The sequence below is a fragment of the Notechis scutatus genome, chromosome 4 (assembly GCF_049901735.1).
Source record: "Notechis scutatus isolate UNSWTSFEM ecotype Mainland chromosome 4, rNotScu1.2, whole genome shotgun sequence".
NCBI classification, from domain to species: domain Eukaryota; kingdom Metazoa; phylum Chordata; class Lepidosauria; order Squamata; family Elapidae; genus Notechis; species Notechis scutatus.
The window spans coordinates 73,997,664-74,020,488 of NC_142012.1; the positions used below are offsets into that span (position 1 = coordinate 73,997,664).

Consider the following 22,825-nt stretch of genomic DNA (forward strand, 5'->3'; position numbering starts at 1 on the left):
TGCAACAAAAGTATCCCATTGGCTGTCAGCCTCCCAGGGGCGGGGTCTTAGCTAACTTTGTAGGCTTTGTCTGGACCATATGGCTTCACCTGAGTACTGGCTGATGCAATCTTCCCAGGCCAGGTGGAGAGATGGGTAGAGGGCTTTGTTATGTAGAATCCTCTGGCCCAGGCCTTAATGGCCCACCCATTAACAAAGGTGGGGATGAGCTTTAGCTTCTGGGGTGAGTTTCTGCTTCTGAGTTTCTACTCTTTTTAGGGGAAATATTCTGCCTTTTTAATTTTTCCCAGGAGATTTCATTTTTCTAGGACAGGGGTGGGTGCCAATTTCCTACATTTTATTCCTTGGATAGAGTTCTATTTCTTTGTTCTTTGTATGGCATCATCCATGTTCTCTGAGGCATCTGTATTTTTCCCTTCCCACAGTAATGAAATATATGTCGTGCTGTAACCCTGGCCTGACTCTCCAGTAAAATCACAAAAGTGGAATTATGCACCTGCCATTTCGTTTTCCTGATCCATTTGAAACCAAAGTGTCATTTCATTTTCTTCTGGTGTTGGTCAGAATTTCCTGGCAAGCACTAGAGGTGACCTGCCCAGATTTGATAAACCCTGAATATGAACGAGCTTTGCTGTAGATTGGTAGTGGTAGTGGTGGGGGATTTGGCACACGTGATTTTGGGAAAAATACCCAGGGTGCTTTAAATATGCAAATAGAAGGACCTGTCGTGAGGCTGAGAATACCAGATTCAACAGCTATTGAGCCTTCTTTTATTTATTTATTTATTTTATTTTTTAATTTTGTCAAGTGATTATAAGATAACAAGTATAAGTATAAATATAGTTATGAATACATGAAATGGATACAAATAAACAATAAAAGGAAACAATAGGACAGGAATGGTAGGTACATTGGTACGCTTATGCACGCCCCCTACAGTCCTCTTAGGAAAGGGGTGAGGTCAATAGTAGACAGTCTAAGGTGAAAGTTTTTGGGGTTTGGGGAAGAAACCACAGAGTCAGGTAGAGTATTCCAGACATTGACCCCTCTGTGGCTGAAGTCGTATTTCCTGCAATCAAGTTTGGTGCGGTTAACCTTGAGTTTGTATCTATTGTGTGCTCTTGTATTGTTATGATTGAAGCTGAAGTATTCATTTGCAGGTAGGACATTCCCTGGATGATGGATCCTTGATCCATCATCCATCTCTGAGACCAAGCAGAATAGCCAGCACTTTCCAAAATCCCTCTCCCATGAAGGAAGGTGGGGAGGGGCTCGCTTGTACCACCTGTCCCCGGTAGTGATGAGTCACCTTTCACTGCTGGGGGAAGAGGCCAGTTCTTGGAGACATGAGCGTCTTCCACAACAAGTGATCCTAATTCATCTCAGCTTTGCTCATTTCAGTTCATACAGAAGCATCCTTTCCCTCTGAAAGCTTTGCTTTTATGTTCCTGGGGGTTCAGAGTTTGAGCATCACTCGTCATAGCAGGAAGGCAGGCAGAATTTCAGATCTCTTCGGGCCATTATTCATGATCTCTCTCTCTCTCTCTCTTTCTTTCCCCCTCCCCTCCCTCCTCCCTGGATTCTACCATCTCCAGCGTATGGAGGGAGGGATCAGAAAGGATCTGTAGCCCCCCCCCCATTTTGCTCTTCATGGAACTGGAAAGAGAGATAGACACACACACACACACATGTGTGGGTGGTGCTGCCTTCCAGAAGGAAGGTTGGAGCTAATTTTTGTGCTGATCTGTCAGCAGCTGCAGCAGAGATGGGAGGGGGGAAGGGGGAGGAGGAGGAGGAGGCCTGCTGACAAATGGGAGCCTTGGCTAGAATGCAAGTCATTTGCTGCTGGCAGCAGGTCAGAAATACCTCCCCAATGTGTAGAGAAGTTGCCCTTTGTTGGGCTGGTGCTGAACAACCCCACGTGGCCCTGGGGTGTGTGAAGCTCGTAGTATCCCATTGCCTCCTTCACAGCGATGTGGTTCTGTTTCTACTGGGGTTTGACAGCAACCTGTGCTTTGCAACCTGTTGGGCAGATCTGGAGGTGAGGTGGGGCCCTTTGGACATTCTGGGGCAGAGACCGGGTCTTCTGAATTCTTTACTGGACCTCAGCTTTCTCAGAATGAAAGGAAGGGTTCAAACACACGCACACACGCATGCACGCACACCCACCCACCTACCCACCCTGTATGATGGTTGGTCAGTGTGCAAGGAAGGAAGGAAGGCTCTTCCATCAGAACATACTTTAGGACAGGGATCTCCAAACCTGACAGCTTTTAAGACTTGTGGACTTCAGCTCCCAGAATTCCTCCTCCAGTCCTGTTAGCTCAGGGATTCTGGGAGTTGAAGTCCACAAGCCTTAAACTTGCCAAGTTTGGAGACCCTTGCCTTAGAATCAAAGTCTGGAGAACTGATTCCGACTTCACACTCGGCTTCTTCAAACCTTCTGCAAATGGGTGTGATGGTCCAAGGACCGGTGGCAGCCCCATCTTGGAGAGACCTTCTGCTTCTGCCTTCTCTGTTGCCTCCTCCAGAAGCAGAAGGTGGGAAGAGGCAAGATGTCAACTCAAAAATATTTCTCTGGTCTTTTAGAGTTGTCAGCAGAAAAGGCGTGGGAGGAGGAATGTATCCCTTAAATATTTTCATAGATAATTGCTAGGCAGCCGAAGCTTCTGGCCTGCAAGTTTATTACTGGAGAGTTTGATTGATGACTCTTGGCTATGGATGGGTCCCATTGGAGAATATACATCCAAGGGGTGGTGGAGGAAGACCAGGGTCAAGGGTGAGATGAATGATGTGTCTCAGAGTCGGCTGCACCCAGGTAACGCCGACATGGTCACGCCTAATAAATGATTTTTTTTTTTTTAACTCTGAGAGATACGGCTAGAGACTTATGATTAGAATGGAGCTGGATTGGCGGAGCCCTGACACAAGATTTGTTTTAGAGCATTTTGTGTATCACAGCCTCGGTAACCTTCAAGGAAGACAAACTGGATTTTCACTTTATAACACACACCAAAGATTGTGAAATTCAATGGTGGGATTCAAAAATTTTTTACTACCATTTCTGTGGGTGTGGTTTGGTGGGCGTGGCTTGGTGGGCATGGTAGTGGCTTGCTGGGCGTGGCAAGGGAAGGTTACTGCAAAATCCCCATTCCCTCCCCACCCCACTAGCCTGCTTTCCAGCTCCGTTCTCCTGTGCAGGGCAACAAAAGGAGACCCAGCCAATCAGCTGGGACTCGGGAGGCGGAGAATAGATGGGGGCTGGGCCAGTCAGAGGTGGGATTTGCCGGTTCTCCAAACTACCCAAAATTTCCGCTACCGGTTCTCCAGAACCAGTCAGAACCTGCTGAATACCCACCTCTGGTGAGATTGTTTCTGCAAACTGGCTTATAGGCTTCACGTACACAATGCTTTAATAATCGGGTTTCTCTTCCCTCTGGTTTTAACCAAGGAAGAAATGATGTCTTGTAATGGCTCCACCTGTCCTGTTATTTAACTTTCTTTCCTTCCAGGAACATAATGGGATGATCTTCTTTTTCCTCCTTCGTGGAGAGCTTTCCTTGCTTTGGGAAAAATGGTGGTGTTAGGTTAGTAAGGCCCTAGGACCTGGTTGTGGGATTCTCAGCCAGCCTTCCGGTTCCGTAACAGCTTTTCTTTGCTAACAGCAACAGCTGCTGAAATGTTGGATCTGAAATAATTAGGGGGATTGGCGACATTGGAGGATGTGGGGGCAAAGGGAAAGTCCAACCTCATTCCTAGGGACTTCCTGGCACATCCATACCTTTGTCTTGACAATCTTTATGGGATTTCCCATTCAAACACTGACCAGCCCTGAATATCCAAATCCAAAAATTGGCAAACAAGATCCAAAGGTTTCCATGGAAGTAATCCTTCCCTCTTATTTCGCCCAATATGTAGCATCCTCAATCAATGCTTGAGTAATTATTTGTCACTTTTATTTGCTTCTAATAAAATTGACTCGTGACAGTTAAGACAAGTTCCAAAAATATAAAAAAACAACGTATACAATACAGGAAATGTCTGAGGAGGGCAACAGGGGCAGAATAATGAAAAAAACCACTGTAGTTGTGCAAAACAACTCCTCCTCTTTTGTATGTGTGCCATGACAAATATGAGAAGAAACATCCCTTTTGACTTTCTGACAAAAGCAGTAAGTTCCTGCAGAAGTCCCAGTAGTCGGCTGTCAAATACCACAAAGCACCAGGTTTTTTTGCTGATAGACCTGAAGTCCTGTTGTGAAATATACACTCTTGATTCACGCATTGAATTAAATTATACCATTATTTGTTTCGTTTTGGCTTGGTATCAGGTGTAATTTGTAAACCACGATACATGCATCAATGTGTGTTGCATGAACCAAGCCAGTTGTAATTCATTTTACAAACCATGCCTACAGAAACCATGAGATCTCCTTATTAATTTTAAATCCAGCCACCTCCCGAATTTTTTTCTATTTCTTGCAACAACATATATCCAGGATTTAGTGGGTCTTCTATGATAACTACTCGGTCATTCGCAAATGCTTGGACCTTATACTCTTCTTTTCTGATTTTGATCCCCTTCTGAATTTCATCTGGTTTGGGCTAGTAACACTTCTAAAGACAGGATAAATAACAGAGGCGATAATGGGCACCCCTGTCTCACTGTCTTGGCTATCTTAAAATAGTCTGTACAATCCCCATTTACTAGTACACTAGCCTTTTGTCCAGAATATATTGCCCGTAATATATTTTCAATATTCTTTCTGAAATTCATTTTTTTTAATTTGCTGTGACATAAATTGCCAATTCAGATTGTCGAAAGCTTTTTGTGTGTCTAAAAATATTGGCGCCACTTACTTTTCCGGGTCAGCTTCATAGTATTCAATAGCATTTAACACTGTTCTTGTGTTGTTCCTTATCTGTTTATTTGGTAGAAAACCATTCTGGTTGGGATGTATAATTTCACTCAATATTGGAGAAACCATGAGATCTCATGGTTTCAAATATCCCAGAGATGTTTACTGAGTGTTTTGGTCTCAGTATTTATAAATAATAACAACAACAACATTGGAAGGGACTTTGGAGGTCTTCTAGACCAACCTCCTGTTTAGCCAGGAAACCCTACACCATTTCAGACAAATGGTTGTCCAATCTCTTTTTAAAAACCTCCAGTGTTGGTGCACCCAGAGCTTCTGGAGGCAAGCTGTTCCACTGATTAATTGTTCAAACTGTCAGGAAATTTCTTCTTAGTTCTAGGTTGCTTCTCTCCTTGATTAGTTTCCACCTGTTGCTTCTTGTCCTGCCTTTAAGTCAAGGGTCTTCAAACTTGGCAAGTTTAAGACTTGTGGACTTCAACTCCCAGAATTTCTGAGCTAACAGGACTGGAGGAGGAATTCTGGGAGTTGAAGTCCACAAGCCTTAAAACTGTCAAGTTTGAAGGCCCCTGCTTTAAGTGCTTGGGAGAATAGATGGACCCCTTCTTGGCTGGCAGCTCCTTAGATATTGGAGCACTGCTATCCAAGCAGAAGAAGGTGGTTTCAGTTACAGTTATGAGAACAAAGAGGTGAAAGTACAAAAAGAAGTAGGGTTGCTTGATCCCTGATTTTTTCATTTTTTCCAATTGTTGTGGACATGTGGCTTATGTATGTATGAAGATTCTGACATGTGAACAGTATATAGCAGGGGCCTCCAACCTTGGCAACTTTAAGCCCGGAGGACTTCAACTCCCAGAATTCTGAATTCTGGGAGTTGAAGTCCTCCGGGCTTAAAGTTGCCAAGGTTGGAGACCCCTGCTTTCTAGGATGGTTCAAGGCATAAAACCTGCCAACCTTGCTTGCTGTCCAGGCTGGGGGACATTTGCTTGGACAGTCCATCTTCAGCAGGGAAGGGAAGCACCATGTGATGCCTTTCTGCCTTTCACATGGGAGAGATGGTTTCATTAGGAAAAAATAAAATAACTGGACACTAGTGTTTGGCAACATACAGCCAAAATATTTCCACTTCCAAGATGTTCTTCTACTAACCCCCAAAGTCATATTAGCACTGTATGAAGAATTCGTAAATTCATCTGATATTCTGACACAAGCTGAACAATGCATTTATTTGGCTTTAGAAGGATGATTGAACCGTGATATTATGCTGTATAAATCATGGTTTATATTACTAAGCATTGCTATGGCCCTACAAACCATGGTTTTATCGTAAAAAGTTGAGTCTTGTTGGTTGATGCTGTTCTACCTCCTTCCTTCTGCTAAGCAGTTGCTTTTGAGTAACCATAGTTTGTGGTTTTAGATGCAGTCAACAAACTGTCAGTTATGCTGGTTACCAGCCTGCTTCCATTTGAATTTAAGGTCCTTGATGGCATGGGGCCAGATTATTTGCAGGACTGCCTTTCTTTGAAAGCATCTTCCCATCCCATCCGATCTGGCAGGAGAGGCATGCTCTGGATTCCATCCGTTGTAGAGTGTGTATCATTTGGTGGGACTCAGGGAGGGATACCCATCGCATGAATCATCATCTCCCTGGAGATCAAATTGGCTTCTATCTCTGCTGGCCCTTCACAAGGCAATAGCAATAGCATTTAGACTTATATACCGCTTCACAGTGCTTTACAGCCCTCTCTAAGCAGTTTACAGAGTCAGCCTCTTGCCCCCAACAATCTCGGTCCTCATTTTACCCACCTCGGAAGGATGGAAGGCTGAGTTCAACTTTGAGCCTGGTGAGATTCGAACTACCAAATTGCAGGCAGCCAGCAGTCAGCAGAAGGAGCCTGCAGTACTGCACTCTAACCACTGTGCTAAGTTGTGGCTGTTTCTTGCCTATAGAGTGGTTGTATTGAGAGTTCTTATTGTTTTTATCGTAGTGGCTGGTTGTGGGTTCCTGTTGTATTTTTGCTTCTTTGTTAGAGAAACAAATAAACAAAGTTTAGTATATTTTGAAACCATTCAGCTCCCAACTTTAGGAAAAAGTTTAATCCTAACCCTATTTAGGATTGAGCTGTCACTGTGTGAACAAAAACAAAAAGTCTTAAACTCTCTTAGTCTTTATTGTATCTGGAGAAACCTGAGGTTTTCTGTGATTTCTGTCAGACCAGTCGTGATGGATGGTGGTTTTCTCTTGTCACAAATGGTTTTAACAAATCAGAGGTAGTGCTGTGACCAATTACTGCAAGTTTATTTCCCATTCTTGAATGAACTAGTCTTAGGCTACCTTTTTTTTAAAAAAATATTTCCACTGCAATTGGATATTCCACAGCACAATGTGTTGTTTTCTATTCTCTCTCTCTTCTCTTACACCTGTGCACCTGGCAACGCCACTAATTCTTCAAGCAACTGAGAAGGCAGCTCCACCCAACCCATCCATGATGTTGTTTCCCCAGGTTTAAAAAGCTCCTGGGCCCCTTTTCCCTTGGACAGCATATGCATGCTGGGTAAACGCCAGTCCCTGGTTGTGTTGCTTCTGGAAAACAAGCACAGTGTCAACCCTGAAGCTGGCCTGACCGACGCCATCTTGGAGCTTCAGGGTTGCCTCGGCTTCGGTCAGGTCAGCTTCTGGGTTGACACACAACCCGAGTCCTTTCCTGGAGAACAGAGGGTCAGCAGCATCCCAGAAGCTCACTGCAGGGGTGATCCCTTGTTACTTGCTGAGATTTGGAAGCTACTTTTGGTCCTCATCCCAGGCTTACGCAGCCTGGAAAGGGCTTGAGATTACAATGCAGGGAGGCCCCACCAGGATGTCTCTTCTGCTGGCCTCTTGGTGCTCCTAGCCGGACCCCTAACTCCCCTTCCCATTCTTTAGAAATAGCTGGAGAGGTGGCCTACGTGGCCATGCTGGCTGGCTTTGTTGCTTTCTGTTTGGCAGCTATTTTGGGGCTGACAAGCCGTGTGCAAAGTGTTAACTAATTGAATCATCATGTTTCACATTTGACCTCAGAAGATGGCAGTGGAAGAGAGGGAGCGCTCCGTGGACCAAGTAAGCTTGTGCAGATGCTGTCATAAGGTTGCTTTTTAAGATTTATTTCTCTGCATTTGTGTGTGGCGGTAATGAGTGATTGCTATTATTGTCGCGGTTGTTGTCATTCTTGGCCAAAAGAGGATTTTTCCTGGTTTGCAGGTAAATATGGACGTAGATCTGTTTGCTTCATTTTGGGGAGGGGGGAGTGTTTTTTCCAAGGGTTGCCTCTAAAGCAAGTCAGTCAAGGCTTAGCTTTCTGCCTCTGTTCTCTGCCCTCCGTTTCCCCACCCAAATCCCCACTCCATCCGAAAAGTTGCAATGGGGCTTTCTGTTTACTGCATAGAAGATGCTTGGAAGAAATGTAAAAGGATACGTTTGTGTCAAAGAAAAAGCCGAAATACCTCTGATGCACATCCTATTTTTCATTGTGTGGTCTTTCGTAAGAGAGCTCGGATGACCTTACTCCATAAAACAATTGGACCTGATTTAACTGAAATGCACATTGTTAATAAGGGGCTAGAGCTGCTGAAGTTAAAGTTATAAAATCTGCTGAAGTTAAAGTTATAAAATCTGCTGAAGTTAAAGTTATAAAATCTGCCAAATTTGAAGATCCTGGATGACCTTCTCGATCGAACTTGGACGAAAGAGGGATTCTTCATCCAATTCTTCAAATGATCCTTAGAGCGTGAATCTCTAAACTGCATAATAACCTACTTTGGCAATGAGTGAGATGGTTGGGACTGCAGGGGAACATTAAGTATTATCCCTGTGCAGCAGCTTGACTGTCAAGGATCAATCACCCTGAGTGAAGTTTGTTATCCACTGGTATTACTGATACGAGGAGAAGGACTTTTAAAAGATCAACAGCGCTTATAGGAGAAATTACGATTTCCCTCGGTGATAAAAACTATTTCAGAATGAATACAACTGTATTTTCTTGTGCAACTTCGTGGAAATTGCAGCAAAATATCCAGTATTAATAACTGTGTGGAATGTGTTGATTTTATGACTATTGTTATGATATTCATGCACCTTAAGGTACACGTATACATGCATGTGCTCAGTAGGTCTGTTCTAAGGATGGCATGTGGTGATAGACAACATGTAGCTCTTTCCCCGATGTTCCATGCCAATGTACTATTAGTGGTAGGGGAGTTCCAGTGATGAAATTGTGGGGGTTGCTCTGCAGGAAAAATGTTGGTATATCCAAGGGAAAAAAAGGAAAGGAAAGGAGAGGAAGGAAAGGAGGGGAGGGGAGGGAGGAGAGAAGAGAAGAGAAGAGAAGAGAAGAGAAGAGAAGAGAAGAGAAGAGAAGAGAAGAGAAGAGAGAACTTAAGAAACTTGTTTAGAAAAGAGATTGCTGTGATGTAAAACTCCCCTGTAAGGCAATATGGAAAATAAACATATTGCATCTGAAATCATTTTTGCAAGCATATCTTTGAAAGTGGCTTGACTTGAAGGATGAGACCCTTCCTAGTTAGGAGCAAAGTGCTACCTGATTAAGCTTGACTCCCAGTGATTGTGTGAACTGAGGCATTTTAAAGATAGGAGTGTATCTTACAAGGCGTTTCTAACCTTTTCTTGTAAGCTAAAAGAGAGACCGCTGGGTGGCAGCCTGTTAGTCATGGCATTTACAGTATTTCTCTTGGGGGGTGGGTGGGGGGTGTTATGCCACCTACTGGTGGGACTCTGAAGTTTCTGGGTCTCTTTGTTGCCATCTAGTGGTCATCTTGCTGGGACCTCAAGCCCAGAAGCTGCCAGCCAAGAGAGGTTTGGGAGCTCCTCCATGTGCAGAGAGGGAGGACTTTGACAAAAAGAGAGGGCTTCTGCTCATAAATAGACTGGAGCATCCCCCCCCCCCCCCGCCTTAAAACAGAATACTGATGAAATGATGGAAGCTATAGTCTTTTTGGTGAAATAGTACCAGAATAACTCTTCTCCTCTCCTCTCCTCCCCTCTCCTCTCCTCCTCTCCTATTTCCTCCTCCCCTCCCATGCTCTCTTCCCCTCTCCTCTCCTCTCCTCTCCTCTCCTCTCCTCCTCTCCTCTCCTCTCCTCCTCTCCTATCTCCTCCTCCCCTCCCCTCCCCCTCCCCTGCTCTCTTCCCCTCTCCTCCCCTCCTCTCCTATCTTCTCCCCCTCCTCTCCTCTTTATTTCTCTTTCTTCTCTTCTCTTCCCCTCTTCTCTCCTCTCCTATCTCCTCCTCTCCTATCTCCTCCTCTCCTCTTTATTTCTCTCCTCTCCTCTTTTCCTCTCCTCTCTCCTCTCTCCTCCTCTCCTCTCTTCTCTTCCCCTCCTCTTCTCTTTATTTCTCCTCTCCTCCCTCCTCCCTCCTCCCTTCCCCTTTCCTATCCTCTTTCCTTCCTTGCTTCCTTCCTCCTACAATACAGAGGAACCCTGGTTTGGTTAGAACTGCTTATGTTGGCTTTAACTTCCTGGCTTAAGGGTCTATTTCTTATTTATCAGCCTTTGCTGAGTCCTTAGCTGTACAGAAATACTGAGCGTGCAGAAGAAAAGTTGGACCTCCAAAGGCCTTCTGCCTTTCCACCCCAAAATGCCCAATTTGAGGCCAGCTTGCTTGGAAGAGATTTCCTGGTGGGGTCAGGAAATTTCTGGCCTTCTGCAGGCTGAAGCTGGGGTGTCAGGCTGCCCAATCTGCCTGCCCGCCCTCGGTGGCATGTGTACAGAAGGGCTGGGTTGAGGCTGACATGGTCCTGCCCCAGACAGAGGCTCCGAGAGAGTGCATTGACCTGCCTGCTCCCTCTTCATGGGCAATACTGCTGCTCTGGCATTTTACTAGCGACTCAGCAAATGCTGCGTTCTCTCCCCCCAAGTGCACAGAGAGACATGGCGTGCGCAGAGGACACCATGGGGCAACACAAGCTGAGCTGAACCATGACGAGCAGCGAATCGACAGGGGTATGGTACCTCTTTGCTTCTAGCAGTGAGTTGTGGCGAATAAGCATTGCAGATTTATGTAACGTAAGCTTCAAGAGCGCTAAAAGGGACGCCGTACCCGATCCATAGATTAAGGGAGTTCCACTTGGTAGCCCTCCGGAAGGATGTTCTGGAGAAGTCCTTGATTGGGTGCAGCAGCACGCATTGGAAGGAGCTGCCTGAGATTTATGATGATTCTGTGGATTGGGGTAGTCGTCAGATCAATTACAGACTACAATCAATTATATATTACTGGGAGATTTGCTGAGAGTAATAATGGAGACCAGAAGTGTTTAGGAAGCAATGTTTTTAAAAGAGAAAGAAGGTGATGAGACGATTCACCTAAACACAAGATTTATCTGGCTGTCGAATTTCTTTCCCCCCATCTAAAAAACCGACAAAGCGCTTTAGGAGTGAAAGAGAGAGAAAGTATTTCTAGAATTGGGAGATCTTTTCCTGTAAAGCCTAACTGTATCCTCCCTGCTCATGACTTGTGCTTTTTCCTCCTGCCTGCTAACTGGAATGCAGCTGCTCCCCTTCCTTAAAACACCAAAGGAAGCCCATGGCTAGCTTACCGTGTGTGCCCTTCTGGAATGCTAAAATTAAGCTACTGCTCGCGTGATGACAGACATAAAGCATTGCTAAGTATCCCAAATCAGGTTTTACTACGCATAAATAAAGAGGTTGCCTATTTAAATTAAAATGACAAAATGCAGAAGGAATCTGGGATAACTTCCTACCACTGGTCCCTTGCATTACTATTGAAACGCCTTCTTAGCCTGTGAAAAACAAAGGGAGGGTTTTTCTTTTCATGACCTTTGGCCATATTAGGGCCACAAGTCTCCTCCCCTCCACATTTTTGTGGCCCTAGGAGCACCAAATATCAGTGATTGGGTTTTCTGGCATCATAAGGCATCTTTTATTATTTTTAAGTATTTGTTGTTGTTGTTGTTGTCGGTGGTGGTGTGCATGTGTGTGTGTGTGTGTGTGTGTGTGCCTTCGAATCAGTTTAGATACTTGGCAACTGCCTGGCAAGTTTCTGAAGGCAGCATTTCTGGAAGAGGTTTGTTCTGGCCTTCTTTTTTGTAGGGTGAAGAGAGAGGGGCTGGCCCAAACCTTCCCAGCTGCTTCCATCCCTAAGATGGGACTAGAACTCACAGCCTCCCAGTTACTAATTTGGTGCCTTTAACACCACTCTTTTAAACCTGAGATGAGGCTTAAGCCAGGGGTCTCCAACCTTGGCAACTTTTAAGACTTGTGGACTTCAACTCCCAGAATTGAAGTCCACAAGTCTTAAAGTTGCCAAGGTTGGAGACCCCTGGCTTAAGCCATTCAGATAACTCTATAAGCCCTACTTCTTGCAGGTGGAACAAATTCAGACAGTACAGCCTTTATATAGCATGAAAAGGCACATAATCTGGCATAACCTGGAAAATAGCACCCATTGGCACTATTACATCCATGCAACTGCTTGATGAATGAGTTGTTCATATTGACTTAGTGCCCTACTGAAGTCCACGTTGACATACTTAAAAAGCTGACAACTTGCCCCAAACTAGCAGAGTCACTGTTGGGTTGAGAAGACTTGGTCCCTAAGAGTTTTCAGGAGTGGGGCAGGTGATAAGATGCAACCCTTACCACTTCTTTGTCTGTTGATGCTGATGCTGAGATGTTGTGACACACAAGCACAATGGGGCAGTGCTTCCATCACAACAGTAGGTTTTGTTGTTTCAGTGTCATTGTGGCTAGAAACAGCTTTGTTGAGTCAACTCACAGTATGCACCCTAAACGGCCCCTGGAAGGCCTCCTGGAAGCGATGGCTGGTCCAGAATGAGGTGGCATAGACAATGTCGGCATGCCCTGTGACCCCACTGCATTGCTTCCAATCTGTCTGGCAAGATTGTTCAATCAGACCATACCATTGTTTTAGATTTCTCTGTTTAGATTTCACCTCCCCCACAAACAAGATCCCTCCCCCGAGATCTGTGCCACCCCAGAGGTGGGATTCAGCTGGTTCTGACCAGTGGTGGGATTCAATTTTTTTTACTACTGGTTCTGTGGGCGTGGCTTGGTGGGCGTGGCAGGGAAAGGATATTGAAAAATCTCCAGTCAGAGGTGGGATTTGCCGGTTCTCCGAACTACTCAAGATTTTCACTACCAGTTGTCCAGAACTGCTCAGAACCTGCTGAATACCACCTCTGGTTCTGGCCAGTTCTGGAGAACCGGTAGTGGAAATTTTGAGTACTTTGGAGAACCGACAAATACCACCTCTGACTGGCCCTGCCCCCATCTATTCTCTGCCTCCCGGGTCCCAGCTGATCGGCTGGGTCTTCTTTTGTTGCCCTGCACAGGAGAACAGAGCTGGAAAGCAGGTTAGTGGGGAGGGAATGGAGATTTTGCAGTATATCCTTCCCCTGCCATGCCCGCCAAGCCATGCCCACAGAACTAGTAGTAAACATTTCTTGAATCCCACCACTGTGCCACCCTCACCTGGGTGACATTCCAGATGAATCTAAAAACCTGGATATTGTTTGCCCTGTTTTTTGTTCAAGGGGCTGGGTTAAGATGCAAAGGATTTTCCTTCAGTTAGTTCCTCTTTATTGTTTCATATTTTTAATATAAGTCACTCAGAAGTCACGTTGAAATCAGGCATTCTGAATTAAACAAACAAACAAACAAAGATTCTAAATTTAATGTGTGCATGTATCTATTGGTTTTCTTCAAATAGCTTTATTGTACTTTTTGAACATGAGAGTGTTCAACGATGGAGAAATTCTGCAGGTGACTGACTTTTTCCTTTTGTGTGTAGAAACACCCGTTTTATTCTGTAGTAGGAGTTTCAGTGGTCGGATTCAATTTTTTTTACTACTGGTTCTGTGGGTGTGGCTTGGTGGGCGTGGCAGGGGAAGGATACTATAAAATCCCCATTCCCTCCCCACTCCTGGGGGAAGGTTACTGCAAAATCTCCATTCTCTCTTCACCCCACTAACCTGCTTTACAGCTCCGTTCTCCTGTGCAGGGCAACCAAAGGAGACCCAGCCGATCAGCTGGGACTCAGTGGGAGGCAGAGAAGAGATGGGGGCGGGGCCAGTCAGAGGTGGGATTTGCCGGTTCTCCGGACTACTCAAAATTCCCACTACCGGTTCTCCAGAACTGGCCAGAACCTGCTGAATGCCACCTCTGAGGCGTTTCCTCCTTTTTTGCGAGAAGCAGGAATCCTATGGATGCAAAGATGTCTTCACACTGAGTATTGACGGTCTAGGAGCAAGTTCATTCCTTCAAAATCAAGTTATTGCTCCTGTTCCACAGGGAAATCAAAATGAGCACCATGCTAGGTCAGGGGCCAGAATGTTTTCCTCGTTGAGAACAATGAGATTGTGCTAGAGATTTCCCTGCACAATAATGTTAAAATGGACCAGAGAGCCAAAGATTAACCAAGCTATCTTTTGTACATCCAGTACAATGGCAGTCATGCTGAATGTTGAAATTAACACAGAAATTATCACTGTCATATACGGAATAGTATTTTGTTTCATTAATGAAAAGAAAAGTATAAGATTTTTAAAAATATTTATTTATTTTTATTTTAATTATAAGAATGCAACACGTTGCCACCGTTCTAGCATTACAATTGTTATACATATATAAATTTTACTTCACCATTTACAATCTCTTGTTCGATACATTGTTTACTAATTATTCTAAACCTCATAGGTACTTATGTTTCAACCTTGCCTTCTTCTATGCAAAGACTAATGAAATTTATTCCACGTTTCATAGTATTCAGATTCCCCTTTATTTTTTAATTCTAGAATTAACCTGTCTAATTCTTCACAGACCATAATTTTCCTTATTATCTCTAATTCTGGCAGTATTCTTTCCTTCTTCCAGTATTGAGCATATATTATTCTAGCCGCCGTCAACACATGTATTATTAGATAAAGTAAATCCTTCCTCTATCCTTCCGGTATTATTCCTAGGAGAAAAAATTCCGGCTTAAATGGAATACACTCTCCTACCATTTGTTCCACCCAGTCAGTCAGTATCAGTTTATGTGTTATGATGAGGGTCAAAAATATTTATTTGGGCTCCAGAGATTGGCTGATCATATGATCCTCCATAGCAAAGTCCTTTAGTTTGGATAAGATTCCCCACATCATGGTTTTCAAATATTTCTCTCCTGATGTATTTAGCTGGCATGGATGAAGCTGTGGTCAAAATTGTACAGGTAGTGTCATGCCCCTGTTGGAGACTGACTCCGAGGGAGAGGAGGAACAGCCAACAGGGAGTGGAAATGTGGCTCCGGAGGTTGTGGAGGAGGCTGGGGAAGGGCAGAGGCCGGCTGGGCAGTCAGAGGAAGACCCAGGCCCATCCCCTCTCCATCCTAGGGCATGAAGGGAGGAACGGAGAAGGGAACAACATGGCTTACGGGAGAGGAAGCGGCCATGATCCCCCTCATTGGATGCAGCTGGGGGGGAATAGTATATAGGAGGGGTGTTTAAAACACAGCAAAGCTAGAAGCAAAGCGTGTTTTATTTCTGGCTGAGGTTTATCTTGGTTGGCGTTCTTCCAGTGGACTGTACCTTGTTATCTTCTTGAACTTTGTAATGAATTATCCTGGTCTGTTGTGAAAATTCCTTCAGTGCAGTTTGTTTTGCTTTTTTTATTTCTCCGTTATCTGTTCTTTGAGTTTGGACTGTATTTCTTTCTTTTGGAGACTATTTTGGAAAGAGTTTAATCTTCAACTGCGAACAATTGAATAGTGGGGCCACGTTGGAGGCATTAAAGGAAATTGATTTACGTTTGGGAATTTATTACGTGTGTGCTGCTTCCTGGGTCATCACAGGTAGTCCTTGTCTCACAACAGTCCATTCAGCAATGGTTCAAAATTACAACATCACTGAAAAAAAGTGACTTATGGCTGTTTTTCACACTTACAACCAGTATAGCATTTTCCCAGGGTCACGGGATCAAAACATAGGTGCTTGGCAACTGGCTCATATTTATGACGATTGCAGTGTCTCCGAGGTCATCTTTTGCTACTTCCTGACAAGCAAAGTCAATGGGGAAGTCAGATTCACTTAACAACCATGTTACTCATTTAACAAATGCAGTGATTCACTTAACAACTGTTGGAAGAAAGGTCATGAAATGGGGCAAAACTCACTTAACAAATATCTTGCTTAGCAACAGAAATTGTTGGGCTCAACTGTGCTCGTAAGTTGAAGACTACCTGTATTTGCCTAAAAATGAATGAACCAAGCCAACAAACCATCTTCTGCAATATTTAGGAAAACTGTTGGCAGATGTTGGCTGTCTTGAGACACGGAAACCTTAAAACCAGGGGTCTCCAAACTGGGCAACTTTAAGACTTGTGGACTTCAACTCCCATAGCATAGCTGGCTGGAGAATTCTGGGAGTTGAAGTCCACAAGTCTTAAAGTTGCCCAGTTTGGAGACTTCTGCTTAAAACAAATGATGAAACTTAGGAAAAAGACTGGTGGTTTTGTCAAGAGCAGTGGTGGTATCCTCCCGGTTCTGCCAAGCCGGTAGCAGTGATGAGCAGTGGAGACCGAACCAATTCTCTCCACCGCTCTGCTGTTGGGCCCACCTGCGCGCCCAGGCTCCCATACTCACCTTAATCCTCTGCTTTTGAAGCGCATCTGCTTTGTGCGGCACAGAAGAGTCTGCGCGGCAGCTGCTGAAGTGACTGGGAGAGTGCAGGCTTGCAGGAAGCAAGTTGGAACGCCTCCGCGCTTGCACAAAGTGTGCGTTTGGTACATGCGCACATGCAAAGTGCACCCACCAAGCCACGCCCACCACTGGTCAGGAGAATTTGCTTTCTGGACTTGTCAAGCTGTAATTGTTGTATGACCAGGAACAGGTGCTTTATTTTATTCTGTCTGAGAATAATGGCTACCATGGCACCCGTTTCAGGCTCCAATGCCACACAAAGTACTACCTAAACTTTTTTATTCAGACAAGCTACAGAATTCCTTTCCTGTTTCACTGAAGGGGTATCTAGCTATTATCTACACGGATGTTAATATTTTGTATTGCAAGTATCATAGCACAGTTTATACATAACAGGGAGTAATAAAATATTTAACAAAGAGGTACCTCGTTATATCTACTGGTAGTTATGAATGTTATGCTAACACTCAACATTGATCCCAAATGTAGGTATAGGATCTGGGGGTGAGGGCCAGTTATATAAATGTTCCGCATCATGAAATTCAGATTGCAGCTCATGCTTGGTTTTCAAACTCTTTATTTTTTCTTCTTTTTCTTTCTCTTACAGTCTGACACCAACGCAAGCTACCTTCGAGCAGCCCGAGCAGGCAACTTAGAAAAAGCTCTTGACTACTTAAAGAATGGAGTGGACATCAACATTTGCAACCAGGTTGTAACAATATTTCATCCACACGTATTTTGTTTTTTACCTATGCTTGTGTCGGTGTCTTGAGAGTGCCTCTGTCCAAGAGTTCAGGATAAGCTAGATGTTCATCTGCCAAGGCTGGCTGGGGATTATGGGAATTGTAATCCAGCTCACTAAGAGGGCTTAAGGTTCATGTAAGCAGTCAAAACAACATATTTCATGTCCCTTGGGCATTATTATCAGTGTTGCTACTACTACTACAACTAATAACAATAATAATTCTGTGGTTAATGAACACAAACTAAAATAGTTTATCCTAAAAAGATTAATGGATGGATGGATGGATGGAGAAAGAAAGAAATAAAGATACCGTAGATAGATAGAAAGATAGATAGATAGATAGATAGATAGATAGATAGATAGATAGATAGATAGATAGATAGATAGATAGATCTTAGTTGGGTAAAATAAGTGATAAGAAAGAACAATGATATTCAGATATATTAAAGCTAAAGTCCCATGCATCTAAACTAAGCCCCATTGAACCTCAATCAATCAGAATAGAGCTGGAAGGAACCTTAGAGCCATTTCAGATAGGTGATTGTCCATTGTCCAGTCTCTTCTTAAAAACCTCCAATGAGGAAGCACCTACAACTTCTGAAGGCAATTGATTAATTGTCCTCCCTTTTAGGAAGTTTCTCCTTAATTCCAGATTGCTTCTCTCCTTGATTAGTTTCTATCCATTGTTCCTTGTCTTTCCTTCAGGTGTTTGGGAAAATAAATTGACCCCCTCTTCTTTGTGGCAGCCCTTCCGCTACTGGAACACTGCTACCATGTCAACTCTAGTTCTTCTTTTCTCTAGACTAGACAAACCCAAATCCTGCAACCATTCTTTATATGTTTTATTCTTCAGGCCTTTAATCATTTTTAGTTGCTCTTCTCTGCACTTTTTCCAAAGTCTCAACATTTTTTTTGTAATGCCCAAACTGGATGCAGTATTCCAGATGTGGCCTTACTAAGGCTTTATAAAGCCATGCTAATACTTCACACGGTTTTGATTCTATGCCTCTGTTTATACAACTACGGATTGTATTAGCGTTTTTTTGGCCGTTGCTGCACACGGCTGGCTCATGTTTAAAGGATCATCCACTGGGATTCCAAAACTCCTCCTACAGTTAATGTTTTCGAGCCAGGTTTCACCTAATCTGTACTTGTACCTTTTTCCTGCGTAGGTATAAAACTTTGCTTTGCTCCACATTAAATTTCATGTTGTAGGATCGGGCCCATTGTTCAAATCTGTCAAGATCTTTTTGGATCCAGAGCTTGTCTTCTGGGGTGTTGAAGTTATTTATGAAGATATTGAAGAGTACTGGGCCTAAGAGGGAACTTTGTGGTACCCCGTTGCTTCCTTCCTTCCATGCAGATGTAGTACCATTAACTACTACATTAAGTACCTCGTAGGATTTACTTCCCTAGATTGCATTTGAAGTGTCTTCTGAACCCTAGAAGTTCTTTTCATGTTGCCCTCATTAGGCTGCTGCACTGTATTACCTCCATCTTGCTTTAAAGTCAGCACTTTGGAATCTATGTGTGCCTATCAAGGTGTTTAATTATAACTTGAAATTAACCCATCTGGATTTTATGGAGATACACTAATATCAAACATATGATTCCATCTTTGCTTGACAGGAGAAATTGGTTGGTTTTGATAACAAGGGGCATATTTGTACTCATTACAGACGAATTGGGTGCTGAGATTTCCATATAGAAGAGTACTTTGTCCTTTGATACTCTAGACATGGGATACCATCTTAAAGTATATTCAGATTCATATTAACAGAGTTGGAAGGGACCTTGTAGGTCATCTAGTCCAACCCCCCTCCCAAGCAGGAGACCCTACACCATTTCTGACAGATGGAAGTCCAATCTCTTCTTGAAAGTCTCAAGTGATGGCGCTCCCACAACTTCCGAGGGAAACTTCTGTTCCATTGGTTGATTGTTCTCACTGTCAGAAAATTTCTCCTTATTTCCAGGTTGAATCTCTCCTTGTTCAGTTTCCATCCATTATTCCTTGTCTGGCCTACAGGCGAAAATAGCTTGACCCCTTCCTCTCTGTGGCAGCCCCTCAGATATTGGAAGACTGCTATCATGTCTCCCCTGGCCCTTCTCTTCCCTAGACTAGCCAGGCCCAGTATTCTGTCCACTGAACCCAGCCTCGTGCTGGCATCTCTACCGCTGCTCCTGCGATATGGGATGAAAGGGATAAAAGATTACCATCCTTTTACTATTCTGTCCTCTATAATTACTGACTGAATGTATAAAGGCAGATAGATACCTCCACAAAGCATCCATACAAAGTCTTTTTATTGGTTCATCAGGTATCCTCAATATAAGTTACAGTTATGTCGAGATTCCTCTCAATGTCCAACTCTTTGCATAGTTGACTTTCTGGTGTAAAAGGATAGTAATCTTTCATCCCTTTCATCCCATATCGCAGGAGGGGGTAGAGATGCCAGCATGAGGCTGGGTTCAGGCAAGGGTGAAGGGAGCTCCCCCAACCCACCAAGGGTCAATTCAGTAACCAATCGGGATTACAGATGTGGCCACATGACATGGACTACATTTCCCAGGATACCTTAACTACATTTACCATGATGCATTCCCTTAAGGGGACAGCTCCCAATTCCTAACTAACTATATCAATTCCCTATCAACTATAACTGGCTGGACAGCACACCCAGTTCCTGCAACCGTTCTTCATATGTTTTAGTCTCCAGTCCCCTAATCATATTAGTTGCTCTTCTCTGTACTTTTTCTAGAGTCTCAACATCTTTTTTATAGTGTGGTGATGAAAACTGGATGCAGTATTCCAGGTATGGTCTTACTAAGGCTTTATAGGAAGATTGTGAAGCCACAACAGTACAGTTTTAGGAATTAAAAGGGACTTGAGGAAGTATGTATGGGAGTCCCATTTCAGTGACACCTGTAAGGTGAAGGTGTCATTTGGAAATGAAACAGCCCATAAGTTTGTGTTTCTGCAGGGGATGGGCGGAAGTTGCCCTTTGGCCTCCCTGGGCATGGTGCCCATCAGGGATGCTCCAAAATGGATAACTTCCAGAATTCTCTGCCAGCGTCAGAATGTTCTCTCTTCAATACATTTGATGGAAAGGTTGCTGACTATCATCCATGTTCAACATGCTATTCATGTAAAACATAAGGATAACTGCACTTCATTTTCTATTAGACTGATGATACATTGAATTACAAAGGGAGTAAGTAATGAATGAGAAATAGATAAGCCCTTCCTCTCTCCCTCCCTCTCTCTTCCCCTCCCTCCTTCCCTTCTTCCCTCTTCCGTTCCTTGCTTCCTCCCTCTCTCCCTCGCTTCCTCCCTCCCTCCCTCCCTCCCTCCCTCCCTCCCTCCCTGCCTTCTTCCCTCTTCCTCTCCCTCCTTCCCTTCTTCCCTCTTCCATTCCTTGCTTCCTCCCTTCTTCCCTCCCTTGCTTCCTCCCTCCCTCCCTTCATCCTCTTTACTTTCTCCTCTTCTCTCTACTTTCCCTCAAGCTCTCATCATGCTGGAATGTGACCTTTAGGCCTCTTGAGTTATCATCTGTTGTTCTGAGCTCCCTGCGTCAATCTCTCCCCTTCTCTTTTCTTTCTATCAGAATGGGCTGAACGCTCTCCATCTCGCTTCCAAAGAAGGCCATGTAGAAGTTGTGTCAGAGCTGATCCAGAGAGGCGCCAATGTGGATGCGGCAACCAAGGTCTGGAGCTGGTATATGAAACTTGCACTGCTTTCCTACTCAGGTCCCACGTCCGCGGAGGGCAACTGAAGGAAGAAAAAGGCCAGAGGTCCCCAAACTTGGCCACTTTAAGACTTGTGGGCTTCAACTCCCAGAATTCCTCAGCCAGCATAGCTGGGAGTTGAAGTCCACAAGTCTTAAAGTTGCCAAGTTTGGGGACCCCTGCCTTAAGCCTTTAGCTGAGTGGTAAAGGGGTGGTGGGAGATGCAGAGGAAAGGGAAAATGTTTTGGGGGACGTAGAATTGTTGTTGTAGAATCAGTGACCAAAACTAGGCAAAGGCTGGCCAGGAGATGAATCTGTCTCATTTCAGCTTGTCCGCTTCCTGTAATGTCTGTGATTATGAAGAACTAGATTGACCAAATGCCTGTCAGCCTCCCAGATCTTCTTCCTAACATCATTTCCTGCTTGGCTCTTGTTGGCTGCCATGGCAATGGGGGGGGGGGCAGGATAATTGGGGCTTTTGGGGGAAGAGTGCTGGAGATTGAAGTTGTGTGAACTGTAAAAGTTGAGATGCTTTCCTTCTTACTGCGCAAATGCACCCACTTATCTTCTCTAGACCAAGGTCAACCCTCTGGGCATACTAGATGTGTGAGGCGCCCACCTGAAGATGTAAATCCACATTATATGACATTATACACACCTCAGATTGGATGTCCAGTTTGAATTGTTGAGGGTGGGGACTTGGGCAGTAGTGGGATTCAATTTTTTTTACGACCTGTTCTGGGGTGGGTGTGGCTTGGTGGGCGTGGCAGAGAAAGGATACTGTAAAATCTACAGTCTGAGGTGGTATTTTCCGGTTCTCCAAATGACTCAAAATTTCCACTACCGGTTCTCCAGAACTGGTCAGAACCTGCTGAATACCCACCTCTGGACTTCGGATAACTTTCTATATGTAATTGCCACATCTTTTGCCTCAGATCTTGTATTTCCTTTGTGGCTACCACTTCTTATCCAGTAAAAAGTACTTTTCTCTATAATGATGGAATCTAAAGGTTTTCTTTCTTAGATTTTGAATGGAGGCACATGACATTATACAAGATCTGAGGCAAAAGGCACGGAAATTACATGTAGAAAGTTATCCCATGTCACCACCCCCAACAATTCAAACTGGACATCCAATTTGAGGTGTGTATAATGTCATGTGGATTTACATCTTCAGGTGGCGTCTCACACATCTGACATGCCGAGATGGTTGACCTTGGCCTAGAAAAGATAAGTGGCTGCATTTGCTCAGTAAGCAGGAAAGCATCCCAACTTTTACAGTTCACACAAGTTCAACCTCCAGCACCCTTCCTTCCACAATGCCACAGTTCTCTTAACATGCTTTGCTGAAAAGCCACAGTCGCACAGTGGTTTACTATTCCCGCGATCTGTGTCATACAATACCCTGAGCCCAAAGACCACATCCCAGTCAAGTGGTTTTGCATCCTAAAGACCTTGAATTGGACTGCCACTAAGCCAGGAAAGTCTTTGCAATGACAGCTTGTCGTTGGCCAGCGCCCGTGTGTTCAAGAGCAGCAATCCAATGTTTGCAACATCTGGATTGCCAAGAGCTTATTATCAGGTGGACGGGAAGAGAATTTGGCTAGGGGTTCCATCAAATGTCAGAGTCAGGACCACTAGAACCCACACTTGGGCAGTCTGAAACATTTTGCACACTCCTAAACAGTCAGAGCTTCCCTGTTGCTCGATTGTGCCATAGTAACCGACTCTCCAGCACTCGGCTGTGTTTGTGCAGAGTCGCCATTTTCA

At 44.2% G+C, this 22,825-nt stretch overlaps 1 protein-coding gene across 46 annotated transcripts in view; it reads left to right on the forward strand.

Annotated features, from left to right (window-relative positions):
- The window catches only part of ANK3 (ankyrin 3), a 329,783-nt gene that overhangs the window by 179,385 nt on the left and 127,573 nt on the right, over positions 1 to 22,825 (forward strand). For 44 of the 46 annotated variants that reach the window (XM_087963780.1, XM_087963779.1, XM_087963798.1 and 41 more), the window contains 2 exons: positions 17,192 to 17,293; positions 20,935 to 21,033. In XM_087963780.1, the coding sequence (XP_087819906.1) occupies positions 17,192 to 17,293; positions 20,935 to 21,033 (201 nt within the window). Of the gene's footprint in view, positions 1 to 7,922; positions 7,974 to 10,771; positions 10,874 to 17,191; positions 17,294 to 20,934; positions 21,034 to 22,825 lie in introns of those variants that run through there. The other 2 variants (XM_087963787.1, XM_087963788.1) reach the window with 2 other exon arrangements.